The following is a 19,758-nucleotide window of genomic DNA, read 5'->3' as shown; positions in this document are numbered from 1 at the left end:
ACTGTCCCCTGCCTGGCAGCACAGGGCAGCTCCACACAGCCTCTACGGGGATGCTGGGGCATGGATGGGAGCTGGGGGCTGCCCGGCAGGACAGAGGCCAGGCCACAGGCAGCCTCCCCCAGGGCTCTGGCCACCCTTCATGTGGAATATTCTGGATGTCCAGCCCACACCGCCCCTCACCACTCCAGTGGCCTCTGTCCTGGGCCTCCTGCTGAGCTGCTTTCCCTCCACACGGAGGCCCGGGACTGCAGGGGGAGGTACGGCAAGCGGGGCTGCCCTGAGAGACGGGAGCCCTGCAGGTAACAGCCCCACCCCCCGTGTCACTTATTCACACAAAGGGGACACAGAGCCTGGGGGGGGGGGGGTCTGTTCCCTTGCACAACCCCCAGAGGATCACCCAGGCAAAAGGAGATAACCCCACCCAGGATCAGGCAGCAAGACCCAGGGAGCGATAAATAAGGCCTTTATATACAGAGAAGCAGGGGTAGGGTGGCAGGGCAGGTGGCGGGCAGGGCCAGCTGGGCAGCCTGGGTCCCCGTCAGTGGGAGAAGATGCCACGGAAGCGGGCCTTGTCCTCCTCATCCTTCTGCCGGATCCGCGCCTCCAGGGCCCGCAGCTCCCGGCTCACGATGGGTGCCAGGGCCGGGTCCAGCTCCAACACCTTGGCGAAGTCGGCCTGGGCCTCCTGCGCATTCCACACAGCCGCATGGGCCTTGCCCCGCTTGAAGTACGCCTTGACGTTGTCTGAGGGGTGACACGAGTAGACACAGGGACATGAGTGGGGACCAGCAGCTGCCTGGCAAGGTGGGCTCAGAAGAGGCTAGGGGTGCTGGGGGGACAGCCCCCTCTCTGGACCCTGGAGGGCCTGCCTGTGTGGGAAGTGTAGGGGCAGGGAGCCGCACGCCCGGGGAGATGGCCTAGCACTCACCGTCGTACTTGTTGAGGATGGAGGAGCAGTGGTCCAGCACCTCGTAATATTCTTCAGCCACTAGCTTGCACTGGCAGTAATTGAGCAGCAGGGGGGTGATCTGCTGGTCCAGCTGGATCCAGTCCGGGGACCCAGGCTGTTCCTGGGGGGACAGGGGAGGATGGGAGAGACGCTGGGATCAGCCCTGCCTCCCTGCCTGCCACGTCCAGCTGCCCGCCCGCTGCACCTTCATCTGTAGGTTCTTGAGGCAGGCGATGGCGTCGTAGTACTTGGCGGCTGCCTCCTTGACCTGCCCCTCGCGGTACAGCCGGTTGCCTTCTTGGTGGATGAGTGGTACAGCCTTGGCCTTCTCCTCGTCTGTCATGGCCCATGGGTCCTGCTGGTACGTGCCAGGGCTCTCCACCTGCAGGGTCAGGGGGTGCGTCACACGGACAGGGCGGAGCTGGCAGCCCCGCCCCATGCACCCTGCACCCTGCACCCCGCACACGCGCACACGCCGCCCTCACCTTCAGCATCTCAAAGTGGAAGATGAGCGGCTGTGGGTTGTGCTGCAGGGCGTCCAGGTCGGCATGGCCCAGCGAGCTGTGTTCATGCATCTGCGCCATGCCGCAGCAGTGCCGCTGGCCCTCCAGCGGGTCCTTGCCTGCCGCGATGTTGCGCAGGCTTTTGGCCACCAGCGGGTACAGGACCACGTGCTGCAGAAGGCACCCCTCGGGTCACCATGAGGACGACAGCCTGCCCTCTGCCCACCCCACTGGTGAAGCCCTCAGCTCTGCCACACTCTGCCAGTCCTTCCCTTCCTACTGAGCCCCGCCCACCCCCCACCCAGGCTGGACTTGAAGCAGGAGGGAGGGGTCTGAGGAGGAGAGAAGGGACCCCAAAGGGCCACACGGGCAACCCCAGCCACAGAGGGCTCCAGTGGAGAGGCCCACAGGCCACTGGCTGCAGACAGGCAGGAGGGGGCAGCAGAGAAGCCATCTGTCAGCCGACAGGAGCTGGGGTGGCCTGGCCAAGGCCGTGGGGTGGCCAGACCAACCTTGACGTCGCAGAGGAACTCGGCAGTCTCCCCTTCACGCATGGAGCGCACGATGGTCTCCCACACGGGCAGCTTGAACTTCTTGCCAATGATGAGCTCCATGGGCTTGCCACGGACCCTGCTGTCATCCAGCACCGAGCCCTCATTGTCACTGTGCAGTGTCCGGTAGTGGAACGTGGCCTGCAGGGCCACACGCACAGTCAGGCAAGACCACCAGCCTTGGGGGCAAGCCTAGCCCTCTGCCCTCCCCCTGCAGCTTGTGCAGGTGGGTAAAGGCTGGAGCCAGCAGGGGGTGGGGGTGGAGGGCACAGGGTAAGGACTGGCCGGGCTGGCTCTGAGCACTCATGTTCAGCAAGTGCCTACTGTGTGCGTGCACGCCATGATAACTGCCAGAACATCCCGGTAGACAAAGCCAACCTGGGGCCCAGACACCACCGGCCTTCCAGACGGGGCGCCAGGCACTCTGGAACGGAAAGCAGAGCGTGGCAGGTGCAAAAGCCATACAGTGACCCAGATATGGCGCATTCCAGAGGCAGCATGGCCAGCGTGGCAGAGCACACGAATGTGCTGCCACGGGGTCCCCAACCCACAGCTGCGGTAACGATGGTGGGTTTTTCACCCGGTGGTTTCAAGCCCACGAGGCTCAGGAGGGGACACAGCTGGGTGGAGAACAGGGCAGGGCAGGTGGCTCGCAGCAGTGCAGGGACGGTGAGTGGGGACCGTGAGGCACTTGGACAGCCTGTCGTAGGACACGCGACAGTAGGAGGATCGCAGGGACCCCAAGGTCCTGGCTGGAAGTGGAGGGTGAGTGGCCAGTCGGCCGGGCAGAGGGGACGGGTGCAAGCTGGAGAAATGCAGTGTCAGTGACCCAAGCAGGGAGGGGTGGATGGAGCCCAGCCGGTCCCAGGGTGCAGACAGCGAGCATGGGCAGGAAGTGGTTAGAGCAGCCCGGGCGGCCGAACCTGCACCTCACAGTGGTTTCCGCAGGACCAAAATGGAGTCAGCACAGGCGGCCATGTCACCCCACATGTTGCCCCCCGCACGGCACTCACACAGAGGCCCAGTGCACACCCTTGCCCACAGCCCCATGCTGCTCTTCCCCATCACAGGTCACCACTCGTCTGGATTCCAGCCAGCAGCACCCCAGCCCAGGGGAGAGACCCCCTCCCCAGGAACCACACCCCTGTCCTGGAGAGGAGGTTTAGGGGCTGTGAGGCTGTGCCTGGCTTCTCCAGACACCGCGCCGGCCAGGAAACAGGTATTCCCGGCCCTGGGCAGCATCTTGCCTTGGTCCCCCTGCATGTCCTGCAGACATGGGGCACTGGGGGCGGTGGCTCTTGGGGAAAAGGGCTGGAGGTTGATGTGTGGTCTAACGGAGCAAGTAGAGGGATACACTGGAATGAGGAGGGGTCTTCCATCACCACAGGAGCACCAACCACTCTTCGAGCTGCAAAATCGGGGCTTGGGGTACCCTCAGTGCACCCTCACAGCCTGTTTCCCCATCTAAATGACAGGAGTGGGCACTGTATTTCCAGAAAGTCAGTCTGCTTATAAAGGACCAGGACCTGGGACCACACCAGCCTGGGCTGGGGCAGAGCGGGCTCCAGGGTTCCCCCTTCTCTGGGTCTACCCCAAACCCGACAACCCGATGACACTGACTGACGGCCTGCCCGACCAATGCAGCCACAGAGCCGAGCCTGGAGGCGGGACTGACGCAACCGAATCCACAACGCAGACCAATCAGCGTCGAGCTCCGCGTGTGCGAGGTAGGCGCCCTGGCCGCTGCTCTCTGGGCATGCGCAACCTCTCGCCTCCGGCCTGCTCCCGCCTCGCATGCGCACCGCTGAAGGGGGACGGGGGGCTGGGGCTGCCACGAACCTTGGTTCCGTCCTCGTAGCCGGGGAGCTCGCCTCGGCCCTCCTGGATCACACGCTTTTGGATTCCGTCCTCTCGGAGTCGTGCGATGATATCCGCCATCCTCCTGCCCCGCTGCTCGTCTTTCGGCAACTTCCGGACTCGCTCGGTAGCTTCCGGACCTGCTTCGGCAAACTCCTTAAAACGTGGGCGGCTACCGAGCTAGCGCCATTTTGACTGAGGGCAGTAGCCGAACAGGGACTGAACATGGAAACGGGCCGTAATTGGTGGAGCTCCGGCTGATCGTTGGGTCGCCACAGATGGGGCGGAGCCTCAGAGTGTCCGAGGGCGGGACCTTACGCGTCAAGTAGGCGGGGTCGACCGAGAGGGCGGGGCGGGCCTAGCAATTGCGTCATTGAAGGGCTGGGTCCTCGGCTGGCCACTGCGCCTGCGCGTCTCTGTGTGGCTTCTGAACTATTGCGTGCAAAGTGGCTATGCTAAGATAATCCAGTGCAGGCATTTGGGCCCTAAAGAAAAGGAAATATAAAGCAAAAACAAAGGAAATATAAAACAAAAACAAAGCAAAAAGCCAAGTGTATATATTACTCCTCATTCCAAACAAAAAATGTTAACATTCTGCTGTAAACCTTTTCGGTTCTTTCATATCTGCCCACTTAAGCTGTTTTATAATATACATAAAGAATTCGAGGAGTTGGCATGTTACATCTACTTTTAATTTTAACATATTATTTGAAAGGAAGACTTACGGGGAGAGGAAAGAGAAGAACCTTCCATCCACTGCTTTATTCCCCAGATGGCTGCACCAAAAGCCTGGGATTACGCGTGGGTTCCCCAAGCCCAGGCACCGCAGCCGCCTTCCACGGCTTTCCCAGGTGTGTTCACGGGGAGCTGGGCTGGGACACGCACCCATATGGGATGTCAGGGTAGCAGGCAGCAGGTTAATTGTATCAGGATCCTGGCCCCAACACCTATTTTAAAATCCACTTTCCCACTCAGTGTGCTATGATCCTTTGGCAGGTCTTTAATATCCTTTTGAATTTTTTAGAGGATACTTTTAAAATATTGTTTTTAAATTTTTAAAAAATCTTATTGGAAAAGCAGATTTACAGAGAGAAAGATCTTCCTTCTACTGGTTCACTCCCCAAGTGGCTGCAGTGGCCAAGGAGCCAGAACTTCTTCTGGGTCTTCCACACGGGTGCAGGATCCGAAGGCCTTGGGCTGTCCTTGACTGCTTCCCCAGGCCACAGGCAGGGAGCTGGACGGGAAGTGAAACAACCGGGGCACAAATGACTGTCCACCTGGGATCCTGTGTGGGCAAGGTAAGGATTTAACTATTGAGGAATTGCGCAGGCCCTAAAATATCCTTTTTGATAAGCAAGTACAGCGCCTGGCATGATGACCTAGTGGCTAAAGTCCTCGCCTTGAACATGCCGGGAACCCATATGGGCCCTGGTTCTAATCCTGGCAGCCCCACTTCCCATCCAGCTCCCTGCTTGTGGCCTGGGAAAGCAGTTGAGGACGGCCCAAAGCCTTGGGACTCTGCGCATGGGAGACCTGGAAGAGGCTCCTGGCTCCTGGCTTTGGATAGGCACAGCTCCGGCCACAACGCTTGAGGAGTGAATCAACAGATGGGGGATCTTCCACTCTGCCTCTCCTTCTCTCTGTATATCTGCCTTTCTGATAAAAATAAATAAATCTTAAAAAAAAAAAAAAAGAAAAAGAAAAGCAAGTACAACCCAAGATGTCCTATAACAAAGTTGCAGATTTAGGAAAACAGGAAAGAAATTCACCCATCATTTCACACTCAAAAACTAATTATTATTGTATATTGTCGTGGATTTTTTTTCTTTTGATATCTGGTATAATTGTCAAGATTTTTATTTCCTAGATTTTATTATATTTGATTGACTTTATTTGGAAGAGTTAGAGAGAAGGAAAAATTGAAAATTTCCATCTGCAATGACTGGAACTGGTCCAGGCTGAGTCCAGGAGCCAGCAGCTTCGTCCGGGCAACCCACATGCGTGCAGGAACCCAAGCACTTGGGACCATCCTCCACTGCTTTCCCAAGCGTGTTAGCAGGGAAAGTAGAGCAGCCAGACTTGAGCCAGTGCCCCTGTGGGGTGCCAACACCTCAGGCAAAGACAGCCTTGTAACACCATGGCACCTGTCCCCAGCATCGTCCTTTGCTTTTTCTTTTTTTTTCAGATTTAAGTTACACAGACAGGAGAGACAGAAAGAGATGATGTTACACCTCTTGGCCCAGTCCGGGGCCTCGGCGGAGAAGGGGTGGCTGCTACTTGTAAGCCATCTCACAGCTCACTGCCTCTGTCGGCCGGGCGGAGCCGACCTTGGAGTCGCCATGACAACTTAGGCCAAGCAGCTTCCCTCTAACTTCTCTGCCCAGACCTAGGGAGTGGGAGGACGCAGGCCTTGCTCCCAGCACAGGACAGGATAGTCAGTTGAGTATTCTCATTCTAGACACCTGCGGCCCCTCTACCACTCCCTGTGGTTCTGATTATGAAAAGAACGAAAATAAAATACGACCCAGCATTGTAGTCTAGTGGCTAAATCCTTGTCTTGCGTGTGCAGGTTTATATCCCAACTGCTCTTTTTCCCAGCCAGCTCCCTGCTTGTGGCCTGGGAAAGCAGCAGAGAACGGCCCAAAGCCTTGGGACCCTGCATCTGCATGGGAGACTCAAGAAGCTCCTGGCTCCTGGCTTCAGCTCGGCGCAGCACTGGCCGTTGTGGTCACTTTGGGAGTGAATCATCTGATGGAAGATATTTCTCTCTGTGTCTCCTTCTCTCTGTATATCTGCCTTTCCAATTAAAAATTAATACATGAAATAAATCTTTTTTTAAAAGGGAAGTAAATAAGCCTAAAAAATCGCAAGCTGCTTCCCCTGAAGGCAGCACTCAATGGGCCACCCAACTTCATGCTTCTCCCTGGGAAGTGCTTTTGTGTCACCTGTTATTGCTTCCAGCTTTTTCTTTCTTTTTTTAAATTCATATAGAATTTTTTTTAATTTTATATTATTTTATGACACAGTTTCATAGGCTGTTGGGATTCCCCCAGCCCCTCCACAAGCCCTCCCCCAATATTGAATTCCTCTGTATTGTTACAGTGGTACAATTCATAACCAGTCATGATTCCTTCATTGCAGGCCTGGACCATGCGGAGTCCAGCATCCCATTGTCCAGATAAATTCAGCAGTTTCATTGGGAGACCATCCTTGGTCTGAAAGTAGAGCTGGTAGAATATCATCCCCTCCAATGAGGTATCATTACACATTTTCAACAACAGGAAAAAACATTGAAATTAACCACATCATGAAGCCAATCAACATGGTATTGAGTGACTAACATGTTAGAAAATGCAAGTTCTTAACCACATCCTGTAACTACTTCATTGACATCTGAATTATAGTATTTACACAACCAGTTTCTATAAACCCTGTTTTTTTTTTCTCCCAAGCTAACATGTTCTTGAGTTTAACCTAAATCAGAGTGGCACAGGAACAGTGAAAGGACCAGCATTAACATCCATCATATATAACAGCTGAAGACAAACTGAACATCAAAGTTTCTATACTGTTACATCTTGTTTAGTATTAATAGTCATAAACTGATAAAGTTTTTTTGGGGAAGAAAATTAAGCCATAATCTAAACTTTGCAGTATATAGTGATTAAGCATGGCTTTACAGAACTTTGCATTTTAACAATGGAAGAATAGAAAAGTTTTAGGCACGTGAGCAGGGAAATCCCCAACAACCCAGTGATTGAGGAAGAATTTAACTCTACATCCTGCCTAGTAAAGTGCAGGAGAAGCAAATAGGGAGCCTGACCAGTAAGCACAGGCTGAGCAATTATAGGTTAATTGGCCTTTTCCCTGGCTGTTCCAGACTCTCTATATCTAAATCTATGTCTCTATCTGAGAAGCCAGATGGGAAGCCTGATCAGTAAGGTACAAGCTGAATGATTATCAACCAGCTGACCTGTGACTCACAATCAACCCCGATGGTTGGTGTAAGAGAGGCCTGGGAGCCAAGGCTAGAGCTCGATAAGGACCAGAGAAAGCTCCTCTCCTGAGTCCAAAAGAGATTTACAACCCTTTTATCTCTGAGTACCACCACTCCTGGCTGTAGTTCCCATGTCACCAGACCCTATGAGAGGGTTTGGGGCTGCTACCATCCCATGTGGGAAATCCAATAGGGAATGAGTGACCTCAGAGTTCTCGGCCTCCGAGGGCATTGATATTCCCTGTGAGCTCCTGGCAGTCGGGACACGGTTCTTGGTGTCCAGCCTCGACAAAGTATCCATCGCTCTGTGGCGAAAGCACTTGGGAATACACAGTGGCATCACTTTTCCCAAGAGAGATTTGTATGTATTTGATAAAACAACCGAATGATTGATATTCTGGAGCACTAATAACCCTTGGGAAAGGTTATGCTCTCGTCCGGAGGATTTCCTGATGGATCTCAAAACTCTGGGTTTCCCTATGGCTCATCTGACCCTGGAAGTGCAGCAACTCCCTTGAACTCAACTCAACGCTGCCCCTGGAGAAGATGGAACCCCAGTGGAACTGCCTCTAAGAACTGAAAAACTAAATTTGTTTAATATTCCTCTTGTTCCACTACAGGTCAGGAGTGCAGAGAAATTCTCCACTTTCTTATAATGTTTGAGGAAGACTTTAAGTGTAACTTACTATTTATAGATAACAAATCCTTAACAGCCTTAGACATTAGAAAAGCCATAGAAATGTGTGGTGGGATCCAAGAACAATCCTGACACCCTCTTAAAAGGAGGCTGTGTGTACAGAGCAGGAGGGGATCTCAGGGTGGAACAGGAGGAGAAGAGGAGGTCTCTATCCTAGTCCTGGAGACTCCCGGAGGCTTCCCGGCTTTTTATTTTTATACTAACCTGAAGAAAGAACCCGCCAAGCTTCTCTAGTAACAGCCACGATGCCCAGGGCCAGGCTTTTCTGAAACCAGGAGCCCAGAACTTCTTCCATGTCTCCTACGTGGTTGCAGGGATTTTGGCCAGCCTCTGCTGCTTTCCCAGGTACCTTAGCAGGAAGCTGAATCGGAGTGGAGCAGCCAGGACTCAAACTGGCACCTATATGGGATGCTGGTGCCGCGTGCAGAGGCTTAGCCCACTGCCCCCAGTGCCAGCCCCCAGCTGAAAGAAACCAGAGGAGGGGACTTTCTGCATGCCCGTGGTTCACACAAGCTCCCCAGAGGGACAGTCTGTCTGCCGTGACCAGGGAATCCAAGTGCCGGGCACACAGGTGGGTGAGCAGTAAGCATCAGGGCAGAAAGGTGGGCTCACTCCTGGAAGCTGGGTGGGAACAGCAGCTGGAGCCCCCTGTACCCCACTGCAGAGTTGCAAGCCGCAGAGCAAGGGAAGTGTGTGGGGACCCTCAACCTGTGCCAACCAACAGGAAGTCTTCTGAGAGGCAGGGGCTTTGAAGACAAGAGGAAAGAGGTGTGTGTGTGTGTGTGTGTGTGTGTGTGTGTGTGTGTTTAATAAGCAGGCAAGTTTCACCAAATTTTGAAGCAACTGGGCACTGGTTTGTGTCCTGATGCTCCATTTCCCATCCAGCTCCCTGCTTGTGGCCTGGGAAAGCAGTGGAGGACGGCCCAAAGCCTTGGGACCCTGCACCCGCGTGGGAGACCTGGAGGAAGCTCCTGGCTCCTGGCTTCGGATCTGCTCAGCTCTGGCTGTTGCAGCCACTTGGGGAGTGAATCAGCAGGAAAATCTTTCTGTTTCTCCTTCTCTCTATAAATCTGCCTTTCCGATAAAAATAAATAAATCTTAAAAAAAAAAAAAAAAAAAAAAAAAACCATCCCCCGGGTGCTGTTGATGTACTTTAATAGCAAGGAGTGGCAAAAAAAAAAAAAAAAAAGAAAAGAAAATTAAAACATTTGTCCGCCCACCTTCCTCCCTACCTGACCCTCCCCTCTCTAATCGGAGACCCACAGGAGCATGAGTATGTAAACAATGTTAAAATAAATTTCTAAGAAGATAAAAACAAATGCTAAAAAGAAAGAGGCAGCTATTTGTTTATCCGAGGCACCTGAACCAAAGCTAAAGCAGCACACTCAGGCCGGAAGGAAATCGCGCAAGACCCAACACCAGCAAGGATTACTGCTAAAGCAGGTGCAGACCCAAGAGCCAGCCGGAGCCAGCGAGGGTCCGGCCAGGGTGCGAGGGGCTGAGGGCGCGGTGTCGCCACGCAGGCTGGAGGGTCAGCTCCTGGGGAGCACAGCCAGAAGCTGCTGGTAGTTGAGATACACACGGCAAGGGGCAGTCCTGCGGGCAGCAGGGTGGACATTGCCCTGCGGAGGCTGAACCTGGCGTGGCGTGCGTGCAGCTGGTAGACACGCCAGCACGGGGGCATGTGGAAGCCATTAGCAGCAAGTGGAAAAATGCAAACAGCAGAATGAGCTTGATACAAAACACTCTGTAAATTGCAAACACAGCCCAAGGGGAAGGAGGAGGACCCATGTGTGGGGCGCAGGCCAGGCAGGGCGGAACAGGGCTGGGGGACAGCTGAGTACCAGACATGGGGCGTTTGTGGGGGGCCGGGTGGGGTGCAGAAATGTGGGACTTGGCCAACTGCCTGCTCCTTCCTGCTGCGATAATGGGGCTGCTTTGTGCTTCTGAGAATAGGCCCTCGGTACCGCAGGGTTAGCTTTCAGGAACCCCCCACTCTGGATCCCCAACATGCACCCTCCCTTGCCCACTGGACGCCGTCCACACGGGGAAATGCTATGTCGGTACCAGACTGGGTTGTTTGGGGAATAATACCAGGCAAACATCCGTACAGATGACCCTTGAAAAAAAATTTTTTTTAATTGCAAAGGCAATTTACAGAGAAGGGGACAGAGGCCTTCCACCTGCGGGTTCACTCCCCAAATGGCCACAATGGCCAGAGCTGAACCAGTCCGCAGCCAGCAGCCCGGAGTTTCATCTGGGTCTCCCACGGGGGAGCAGGATCCTAAAGCTTTGGGCCGCCCTCCACTGCTTTCCCAGGACCAAGCAGCGAGCTGGATGGGAAGAGGAGCAGCCGGGACACGAACCAGCACCCCTATGGGGCTCCTGGGCTTGCAAAGGAGCCATCGCTGCCAAGTATGAGGGGAGCTAGCCGGCTTGGTGAGGTGGTGGAGGGCAGACAGGCACCCCCAGCACCCAGAGCCCCCGGGGCGTGGGGAGAGTGACTTTCCATCTGTCAGGTCACTCCCCAGATGGCCTCAAACACCACATCAGGGCCAGGCGGAGGGCAGGAGCCAGACAGGAGTGGCAGGAACCCAAGCCCTTTCCAAAAAAACTTTCAAAACGATGAATAACACCCAAAGACGTGGTTTAAAAGATCCCCTTAGTCGTGAGGTGGAGCCTGCGTGGGAGGAGAGCGGAAGTTGGGGGAAAACCAGGGGCCTCAAGGCCTCCACCATCGCCGGGGCAGAAAACAGCCCCGCCCCGTCGTCGGCTCGGCGCTTGGCAGCTCTGGTCTGCTGGGGCGGGGCCTGCTGGCGGGGGCGGGGCCTCACGTGGGGATGACCTAGGGCGGGGCGGGACCTGCTGGCGGGGGCGGAGACTCGCGTGGGGCTGGCCTAGGGCGGGGCGGGGCCTGCTGGCGGGGGCGGGGCCTCACGTGGGGATGGCCTAGGGCGGGGCGGGGCCATGCCTGCGGGGGCGGGGGCGGGGCCTCGCGGGGGGCGGGGCCGGCGGGCGCAGATGGCGGCGGCGCGGCGCGTTTGAGCGGGTGCCCTGGGGTTGGGGGGCCATGAGCGCCGCCCGGCCCCAGTTCAGCATCGATGACGCCTTCGAGCTCTCCCTGGAGGACACGGGTCCCGGGCCCGAGTCCAGCGGGGTCGCCCGCTTCGGGCCGCTGCACTTCGAGCGCCGGGCCCGCTTCGACGTGGCCGACGAGGACAAGCAGTCCCGCCTGCGCTACCAGGTGAACGGCCGGGCGGGCGGCCCACCTCACCCTCCCCGACCCGGGCCGAGCCCTGGAGGACTCCCCACACACCGGTTCCCGGCTCATTGAGGGAGCCGCCCCCACACGTGGGCCTGGAGGCAGCGTCCAGTCCAGACCTTGATTTCAGAAGCCCCAGATGGGACAAGGGCTGGAGCTCAGTCCTCGAGCTGCCCTCGGACAGGGCACCCCGGTGCCTGTCCACCCTGGGCACTGAGCACGCGCCTTGCCTGGCCCCGGCCCAGCACACGCCCACCTGCCTAGCTAAGGGCAACTCCAGGCAAGGCCCCCATTCACATGACTGGTCATCAACCCCAGGTTGGCCTCCTTCCGTCGGAGACCACCTCCTCTGTCCCTGGGAGGGTCCTGTCTCGGGGCTGGGCCCCTGCCCTTCCCTCCACGCTGGGAGCCCCTACCAGGGACCTCTGCCTCTCCTGTTCTCCGAAGCCCCCCACTCTCCTTACTCACCCACCCAGCCCTCACTGGGTTTCAGTTTCTGCGACTCATCAAACCCGTTCTGCCGGGAGGGCGGAGGCCTGGGAGCCTGGCAGGCTGCCTGCCGCAGCCTGGGCCCTGCCCCTCTCTAAGCCCCTCTGTCCTGGACCAGAACCTAGAGAACAGCGTGGACGGAGCCCAGGCCCCACCTCAGCCGGACAGCCGAGTCAGCACCAGGTCGGGGCTCCGGGCAGGGTGGGGTGGGGAGTGGGCATCCCTCGCCCGTGCATCTAGCAGCATCACCTACGAGGCCCCACCCCAGGCCCGGCCCTGCCCCACCTCCCCATCCCCACCTGCCTCCACCTACAGGGATTCCGGCCGGACATCCGTGCGAGGCTCCCAGTGGTCTTTCAGCACGGGCAGCACCAGCACCCAACGCTCCTATAACGCCTGCTGCAGGTGAGGCCCCCTCCCCGCCAGCCACCTGCAGCCCCGCCTCACCCCTGCCTGCCTGGACCCCTCTCACTGGGCCTTCCTGCCTTCTAGCTGGACCCTGCACCCTCTAATCCAGAAGAACCGTCGCGTTGTACTGGCCTCCTTCCTGCTCTTGCTGCTGGGGCTGGGTGAGTGGCCCCCAGGGGGAGAACCCTGTCAGGGGCCCCTGGCTGTCGTCACTTCGCCCCCATTGGACAAGCCAGGCAGCTGAGGCCAGAGGGGTGGGCCTGTGCACCTGGCGATGCTACATGCTCAGTGCCCGAGCAGCTTACCCTTTTAATCCATCAGGGGGCCAAGAGTCAGTGTGAGCCGCCACTCACGCTGGGACTGCTTCAGGCACACAGGGCAAGTTCATTGTCAGGGTAGGCCTATGGTCAGTGAGGGTTGGGCTGGCACCTGGGTGCCAGGGCAGGCATTCATGATGCAGTGGTCCTCTGCCTGCCGCCAGGCTTCAGCCCTGAGTGTTGGAGCGTATGGAGGAACAGCCGCTATGACCAGCTCCACAGCTGGCCTAGCCCTCTGCCGCCTGCTATCTCCACACTTGGGGACACAGGCTGGGGCAGGCAGGCCCATCAGTGGTCCTTGTGGAAATCAGGGTGCTTGGCCCCTGTGGGGCGTGCAGGGTGTGCTCCAGCCCCCAGGTGGCCTTTTGCTGGGCCTGGTGGGCCCTGAAGCCCCCAGGCTGCCTGGCTGACCCCAGCACTTCCCCACTGGCACCCAGGACTCTGGGGTGGAAGAGTGGGTGTGACCATGGCTGCACCTGCCCCACTGCCCACTACCCTCTGCCAGAGTCCCCATCCGTCCCCGGGGTCCCAGGCCCCTCTACTCAGCCCCCAGCCGCTCCTAGGAAGCTCCAGACCCTGGGCTGAGGCAGGCCAGCTACCCTGGGCCACAATCCTCCCTCTGCCAGGACCGTGCCCACGACACAGCGTGGTGGGTGGCTGCCCCTCTGGACCCCACGCTCACCTTCAGTGAATTGGGGGCAGTCAGGATTCCGGGTCAGTAGGGCAGCTGGTTAGGGCAGTTCCCCGGGCCTACATGCTGCTCGTCTGATGCCTGCTGTGCCCTGATGATCAGGCATTGGGTCCTGACTGCCTGCTCCACTAAAGCCAAGCCACGCACAGGTGTTGGCTGGTATCTCCTGGGGGCCTGCCAAGTGCCCTGCGCTGCACACAGAGCTTGGTGGGCCGCAGGCAGGCCCCGGGGTCCAGGGGTGCCCTGGCGGCAGGGACCTGACTCCTGCTGGGGTGGTGGGTAGAAGGCCCTGCCTCGGTGGGCCTGCCCTGATTCCCTGCGGCCCCGTCTGTGTGCAGTGCTGATCCTGGTTGGTGTAGGACTACAGGTGACACCCTCTCCAGGTGAGCGCCCCTCCTCCCACCCACGCTGCGCCCCGAGTCACCTCACAGCTGGGAGCGGCCCCTTTTTCAGCTGAGAGCCAGGCTTGCCCAGAGGGGACCCAACCGGGTTACTCCTCACCCTGACCTGGCCCCGCCTCTCCCTCCCACAGGTGTCTCCAGCGCCATCTTCTTCGTTCCTGGCTTCCTGTTGTTGGTCCCAGGAGGTGAGAATGGGTGCTGTGGGAGGGGCCTAGGCAGGGGCGTGGCCTGGCACTGACAAGCTCCGCCCCACAGTCTACCACGTGATCTTCATCTACTGCGCTGTCAAGGGCCACCAGGGCTTCCAGTTCTTCTACCTGCCCTACTTTGAGAAGTGACGCAGGGAGCCTCGCAGCCGGAGCAGCCCCGTTGCCCACCCAGTGTCCCAGCCTCCAGCCTCGGGAGGTACTTAGCTACGGAACTAGGCCACCGGCCACCTGCCCTGTGCCTTACCCCAGTCCCCAGCCCCAGGGCCGCCCCCGGACAGTGAGCTTGCACTAATAAAAGGAGACCTCATGCAGCAGGAACACCGTTGCTTTTTGCTGTCCCAATTCCTGAGGGTGGCAGAAAGAGCTGCCAGGGCTGCAGACCTCCCCACAGCACATGAACGCACACAGCACAGCCCAAGGTCCCAGCACGCTGGGGACAGAGATGACCCCGGCCCTCCCCTGCCCCGTTGGCCCGGAAAAGGCTTCCCATGCCGCCCAGAGTCCTGGTTCCTGCCTCACAGGCCTGGGCCCTAGAGCCTGCTTCCCTGCTTGCTCCCAACCTGGCTTGGGACCCCTGGGCAGCCACTGCAAGGCAACCGCCCAGCCCCCTCCAGCTACCACCCCGCTGCCCAGGCCTGAAGGTGAGGCGCGACGGGGGTGAGAACGGGGCCTCTGAGATCCAAGATAGAGACCCCAGAACTGCCACCCGGTGGGTGCATCTCAGAACCCTAGAATGCTGGAGAAGCCTGGGATCTGAGCTGTCAGAAGCCTGCACTGCAGGGGCTCTTAGGAGGGAGGCCTTTCGGGGGAGTGTCAATGGGCTGCTTGCCAGACGGGGCCCTGTTGTCCTGTTGGCAGGCGGAGGGAGAGACAGGGTTCCCAGGCCCATTTAGGAGGAGGGCAGGAGGGATCACCCTGGCATGGTCCCCTGGTGGCTGCACAAGTGGGGGCTGCCCTTCCCTTTTTTTTTTTTTTTTTTAATTTTTTTAATTATAGTTTTGATAATTGTTACATAGTTTAAAAGGTTCAAGAGCTACAGGAAAGTGGGTAAGACTATTATCTCTATATTGTTTCCTTCATGTATCTGAGGTAAAGGGGGAATTTTAAGGGAGAAGCCCTACCCAGTCTCCCACCCACCCCAGGTCCCGGATGTGGGGCATGCTCCCAGGGTCTTGCTCAAGTGGTTTTGTTAGTTCAACAGTTATGAATCGCTGCTAATCTCACCACTCCAAGCACGATAAGGTCGTTGAAGAATCCTCTGATTGACATAGTCCATCTTAGAGTCTCCAGTTTGCTCAGTTTTTTACTGCCAATATATAGCTGAGGTGGTTGATTGACTTGTTCTGTCCTCTGTCTTTTCGTGGTTAGGGTTCTGAGTCCAGCAGTTCAATTGGGGAGATTTCAAAAGAAACTTTGTCTGAGGTGTTCCCAGACCAGACTCCTAAATGTACTAGCAAATACAGGGCCCGGCACAGTCCATCGCCCCAATCAGCTGGTGGTTGCAATTGCTGGGTTGGTTCTGTTTCCAGCCCTGTCTCCCAATGGAACCAGTGGGTGTTGCAGTCCAACCTGGTTCTGCCCAGCACACACTCGGCCCTCACATAAACCAGTGGGAGCTGCAGCCTAGTCGGAGTGACCCACAATAGCCCCCACCAGGCCCGCCCCCTACTCTGGTCTACCAGTATGTGTAGCAGACTCTGTCCCACACCCCATTCAGCCCTCATACGTGTCAATGGGTGTTAAAGCCCAGTTCAAACCATCCAGCCCGCACAGATGCTGTTGGGTGCCGTTCTGTCTAGCCACCCCAGCCCCTGTCCTGGTTTTTGTGCTCTCCAGTGGGAGTGGTAACCCAAGAGGGAATGCCCACTATCTCCCTACTAGGCCACTCCCACTCCCGGATTATGCACTCTCCAGGTGGTTCTGCGATTTAACTGTCTGTTTTTACTGACTGCATGCCGCCCCCCACTGCCCAGGACACTTAGATCTCCAGCCCAGGTGCTTTGATGGCCTCTATTGGGTGCAGAGCCCCCCTCCAACAGTGGTCTCCCAGCCCACTGTGACAAAGCCCCGTTTCTGTGGACTGATGGATTGTGCGATAAAGCCTGTCTCAGGTGAGAAGGACATAACGGGTACATGGGCCGTGAGCCCCCAGTTTGTACTGTCAGGTGAACAAGCCCTGGAATTCCATCCCAAGACATGGGACGGGAACACGCGTGGCGGGGGAGGGGGCACATCCCACACCCCATCCCTGGGGCGCACAGATGAGCAGTGCATCCAGGCACTGCGTACAGCCGTCGGTGACATCACAGTCTTCTTAGGCAGGGAGACAGAACCGCAGACAGCTGCACATGTCACCTTGGTCTCCAAAAACAAGAGTTGAGGCAGAGCCAGGGTGGAACACCCATGGGTGGCAGGGACCCAGGGACCTGAGCCAGCTGCCTCGAGGTATGGGGTGTGGGCATCCCCAGGTGCACCCCAACCTGGGCAGTTTTCATAGGGCCACAAAGCGGGTGGTTTTCCCGGCCACTCAGGCAGGTTTGGGCAATAAAAACCTGAGCTCTAGGATCGCAGAAGTGATGTTAATGTGAAGATACGTTAGTAAGGCATGGAGATTCCCTCGGAGCGTCGTGACTCGGTCGTCACAGGCTTGTGCCTCGTAGTCCACCTTTCCGTTCTTAAAAAAAAAAAAAAAAAAGATTTATTTTTATTACAAAGTCAGATATACAGAGAGGAGGAGAAATAGAGATGAATCACTCCCCAGGTGACCGCAACGGCTGGTGCTGCGCCGATCCAGAGCCAGGAGCTTCCTCCAGGTCTCCCACACGGGTGCAGGGTCCCAAAGCTTTGGGCCGTCCTCGACTGCTTTCCCAGGCCACAAGCAGGGAGCTGGATGGGAAATGGAGCTGCCGGGATTAGAACCGGCGCCCATATGGGACCCCAGTGCGTTCAAGGCGAGGACTTTAACCCCTAGGCCACACCACCAGGCCCTACCTGTCCATTCTTGTGGTTACACTAGCCACCTTCTGGCCTAAGACTTTCCCAGAAGGCCTTGTTCTCAAGCCCTCGCCTGCAGCCTGCCACTGGGGGCCCGCCACGTCTTGTCCATGTCTTCTGCAGCCTTCACTCAGCTGTGAGAGATGCCCAGCCCTCCCCTTTTGTACCCCCACTCTGGTCTCGAAGTTCAAGCACCCTGATAGTGATTCTCCTTCTCTTACTCCTTGGATTTATTTACTTATTTGAAAGGCAGAATGGACAAGATCTTCACGCCACCAATGGCCGCATCGGCTGAAGCGGGGTCAGGCCGGAGCCAGGAGCTCCAATCCTGGTTTCCCCGTGGGTGGTAGGGGACCTGGGGGCTCTGGCCGACGCCTGCTGCCTCCCAGGAAGCTTTGGCAGGAAACCGGACAGGAAGTGAAGCACCCTGGACTAGAACCGGCACTCAGTGTTACACGGGGAGTCTTAGCCCGCGGCACCAGCACGGGCCCCAGTAATACGTCTAACCCTGTCGATTGCTACGCTTGCTGATCGGCAAGTGTCATCAGGCAGCTGCGTGGGGGTATGGGTGCTCCACGTGGACTGTGGGCATTACGAGTGGTGGCTTAACTTGAGCCACAGTGCCTTCACCCAAGGTCATGAGTTAGTGCACACTCAGACTTCCATCTGGTCTTTGCACAGAAGCCATGCACCCCTTCAACAAGGGTGTGTGCAGGGCACCCACCCCCCTTCTTTTGAAAAACAACGGTCTCTCTCTTCGCTCCCCAGCAATGAGCTGAGTCATTTCCTGGCATTTGCTGCAGCTGATCAAAATTCTCAGGGCCAATGCTGTGACGTGACAGGTTGGGCCACTGCCCCCTGCAGCACCAGCATTCCATATAGGTCTCAGTTCGAGTCCTGACTGCTCCACTTCCCATCCAGCTCCCTGCTAATGTGCCTGGGGAAGCAGCAGAGAGGATGGTCCAAGTCCCTGAGCCCGCTGCACCCACGTGGGAGACGCAGATGGAGTGAACCCAGCTCCTGGCTTTGAGTAGGCCCATTCGAGGCCGTTGCGGAGTAAACAACAGATGGAAGATATCTCTCTCACACTCTCTGTAAACTCATCCTTCCAAGTAAATAAACCTCTAAAAAGAAGGCTCTCCTCAGCACTGAGGCCCTTCTCCTGCTGCGCCCTCCCTCGCGGGGTGCAGGTAAGCATGGGCGGGGCTTTATGGATGCCCTTCTCTTCCCCTTCTTGTCTGAACCTCACGCCAGCCCTACAACTGTTCCCCTCAAGGTTGCTCACGACCCTTAGCTGAGGCTTTCAGTCTTTCGGACACCCATCCTCCCCTAATGGTTTTTAAAAGCCCCAGCTCATCTGCGGCTGAACGGACCCATCTGACCCACGGCTATTTTAAGTCTTCCGTTCCATTTTTCACCGCGGCCCCTGGGGACGCATCTCCCTTCCTTCTCACTTTCTCGCTCTCACGCTCTCCACCCCACCCCCACCCCGCTCCATTTTGGGCTGCTTTGTAATGTTCCGATTTGCATGTGCCCTGTCCCCCTCGCGGCGGACAGTCCCTGCTGTAGTTTCTGTCATTTTCTCATTTTCTCCTGGGTTCATCTTGGGGTATAACCGAGGTTTCTCTTTATAGAAGTTCCATAAGCCTTTTTTTTCTTTTCCTTTTTTTTTTTTTAAGCAACTCAGTGTTTTTTTTCAAAGTTCCCTTTTCCTGAATTGTTTTACTTTATTTATCTGAAAGCCAGAGAGAGAACTCTTCATGCGCTGGTTCACTCCCCAGGTGCTTGTAACAACAAAGGAATTCAATCCAAGTCTCCCACGCGGGTGGCAGGGACCCACCGCTGTGGTCCGCGGGGACAAGTGTCGGCAGGCAGCTGCATGGGGTATGGGTGCTCCATGTGGCCTGTGGGCACTGCGGGGGGTAGCTGAACTTGAACCACGGTGCCCTCACCCAAGTAACTGTTGCTTCCTTTTTAAATATTTATTTTTATTGGAAAGGCAGATTTTACATAAAGAGATTTTTACATTCACTGGTTTACTCCCCAAAGGGCCACAAAGACCAGAGCTGAGCAGATCTGAAGTCAGGAGCCAGGAGCCTTCTCCTGGTCTGCCTCGTGGGTGTGTTGTGCCGGTTTTTTGAAACCCCCAGATAATCATCAAGTCTGAAGTCGGTGCTGAGGCAAAAAGGTGGTTTATTCAGGTTAGCCTAGGTAACCCAGCGACCTCCCCCAGCCCAGCATGGCTGGGCGGGGGAGGGGCAGCCGCAGCTGAGGCTGCAAGGATCCACAAGGAGGACCAAAGAAGCGCCAGCCACAAGAGCCAAGGGAAGGGCCTGAGCCCAAGCCCCCCAGTTCTTATACATTTCAGGCTATTAATTATACAGTCATGACTTAGCAGGCTTCTATTGGTGGGTTTGAAACAAGCAATTTTCA

General features: G+C 56.9%; 2 protein-coding genes across 5 annotated transcripts; one reads left to right on the top strand and one right to left on the bottom strand.

The window, feature by feature from the left end:
* Window positions 1-446: 446 nt before the first annotated feature.
* Window positions 447-4,084, bottom strand: LOC121150011 (aryl hydrocarbon receptor interacting protein). 2 transcript variants are annotated; one of them, XM_040970641.1, is made up of 6 exons: window positions 3,843-4,084; window positions 1,965-2,144; window positions 1,435-1,623; window positions 1,155-1,331; window positions 929-1,070; window positions 447-744 (listed from the first exon to the last, which is right to left on the bottom strand). In XM_040970641.1, exons 1-6 carry the CDS (start codon window positions 3,939-3,941, stop codon window positions 539-541), a joined length of 993 nt encoding a protein of 330 aa, XP_040826575.1. In that variant the 5' UTR covers window positions 3,942-4,084; the 3' UTR covers window positions 447-538. The 2 variants fall into 2 exon arrangements, with proteins under 2 accessions (XP_040826575.1, XP_040826576.1); XM_040970642.1 differs by having other exon boundaries at window positions 937-1,070; window positions 3,843-4,078.
* Window positions 4,085-11,578: 7,494 nt separating this feature from the next.
* TMEM134 (transmembrane protein 134) lies at window positions 11,579-14,649 on the top strand. 3 transcript variants are annotated; one of them, XM_040970727.1, is made up of 7 exons: window positions 11,579-11,798; window positions 12,424-12,487; window positions 12,647-12,710; window positions 12,798-12,874; window positions 14,060-14,104; window positions 14,254-14,307; window positions 14,378-14,649. In XM_040970727.1, exons 1-7 carry the CDS (start codon window positions 11,625-11,627, stop codon window positions 14,458-14,460), a joined length of 561 nt encoding a protein of 186 aa, XP_040826661.1. In that variant the 5' UTR covers window positions 11,579-11,624; the 3' UTR covers window positions 14,461-14,649. The 3 variants fall into 3 exon arrangements, with proteins under 3 accessions (XP_040826661.1, XP_040826659.1, XP_040826660.1); XM_040970725.1 differs by having other exon boundaries at window positions 12,424-12,488; window positions 12,621-12,710; XM_040970726.1 differs by lacking the exon at window positions 14,060-14,104 and having other exon boundaries at window positions 12,424-12,488; window positions 12,621-12,710.
* Window positions 14,650-19,758: the final 5,109 nt, after the last annotated feature.

Source organism: Ochotona curzoniae, unplaced genomic scaffold (assembly GCF_017591425.1).
Source record: "Ochotona curzoniae isolate NIBS_2020 unplaced genomic scaffold, NIBS_Ocur_1.0 scaffold_4937, whole genome shotgun sequence".
Classification (NCBI taxonomy): Eukaryota; Metazoa; Chordata; class Mammalia; order Lagomorpha; family Ochotonidae; genus Ochotona; species Ochotona curzoniae.
The sequence above is the reverse complement of the archived record's forward strand: the minus strand, read 5'-3'. Positions and strand labels throughout refer to the sequence as shown.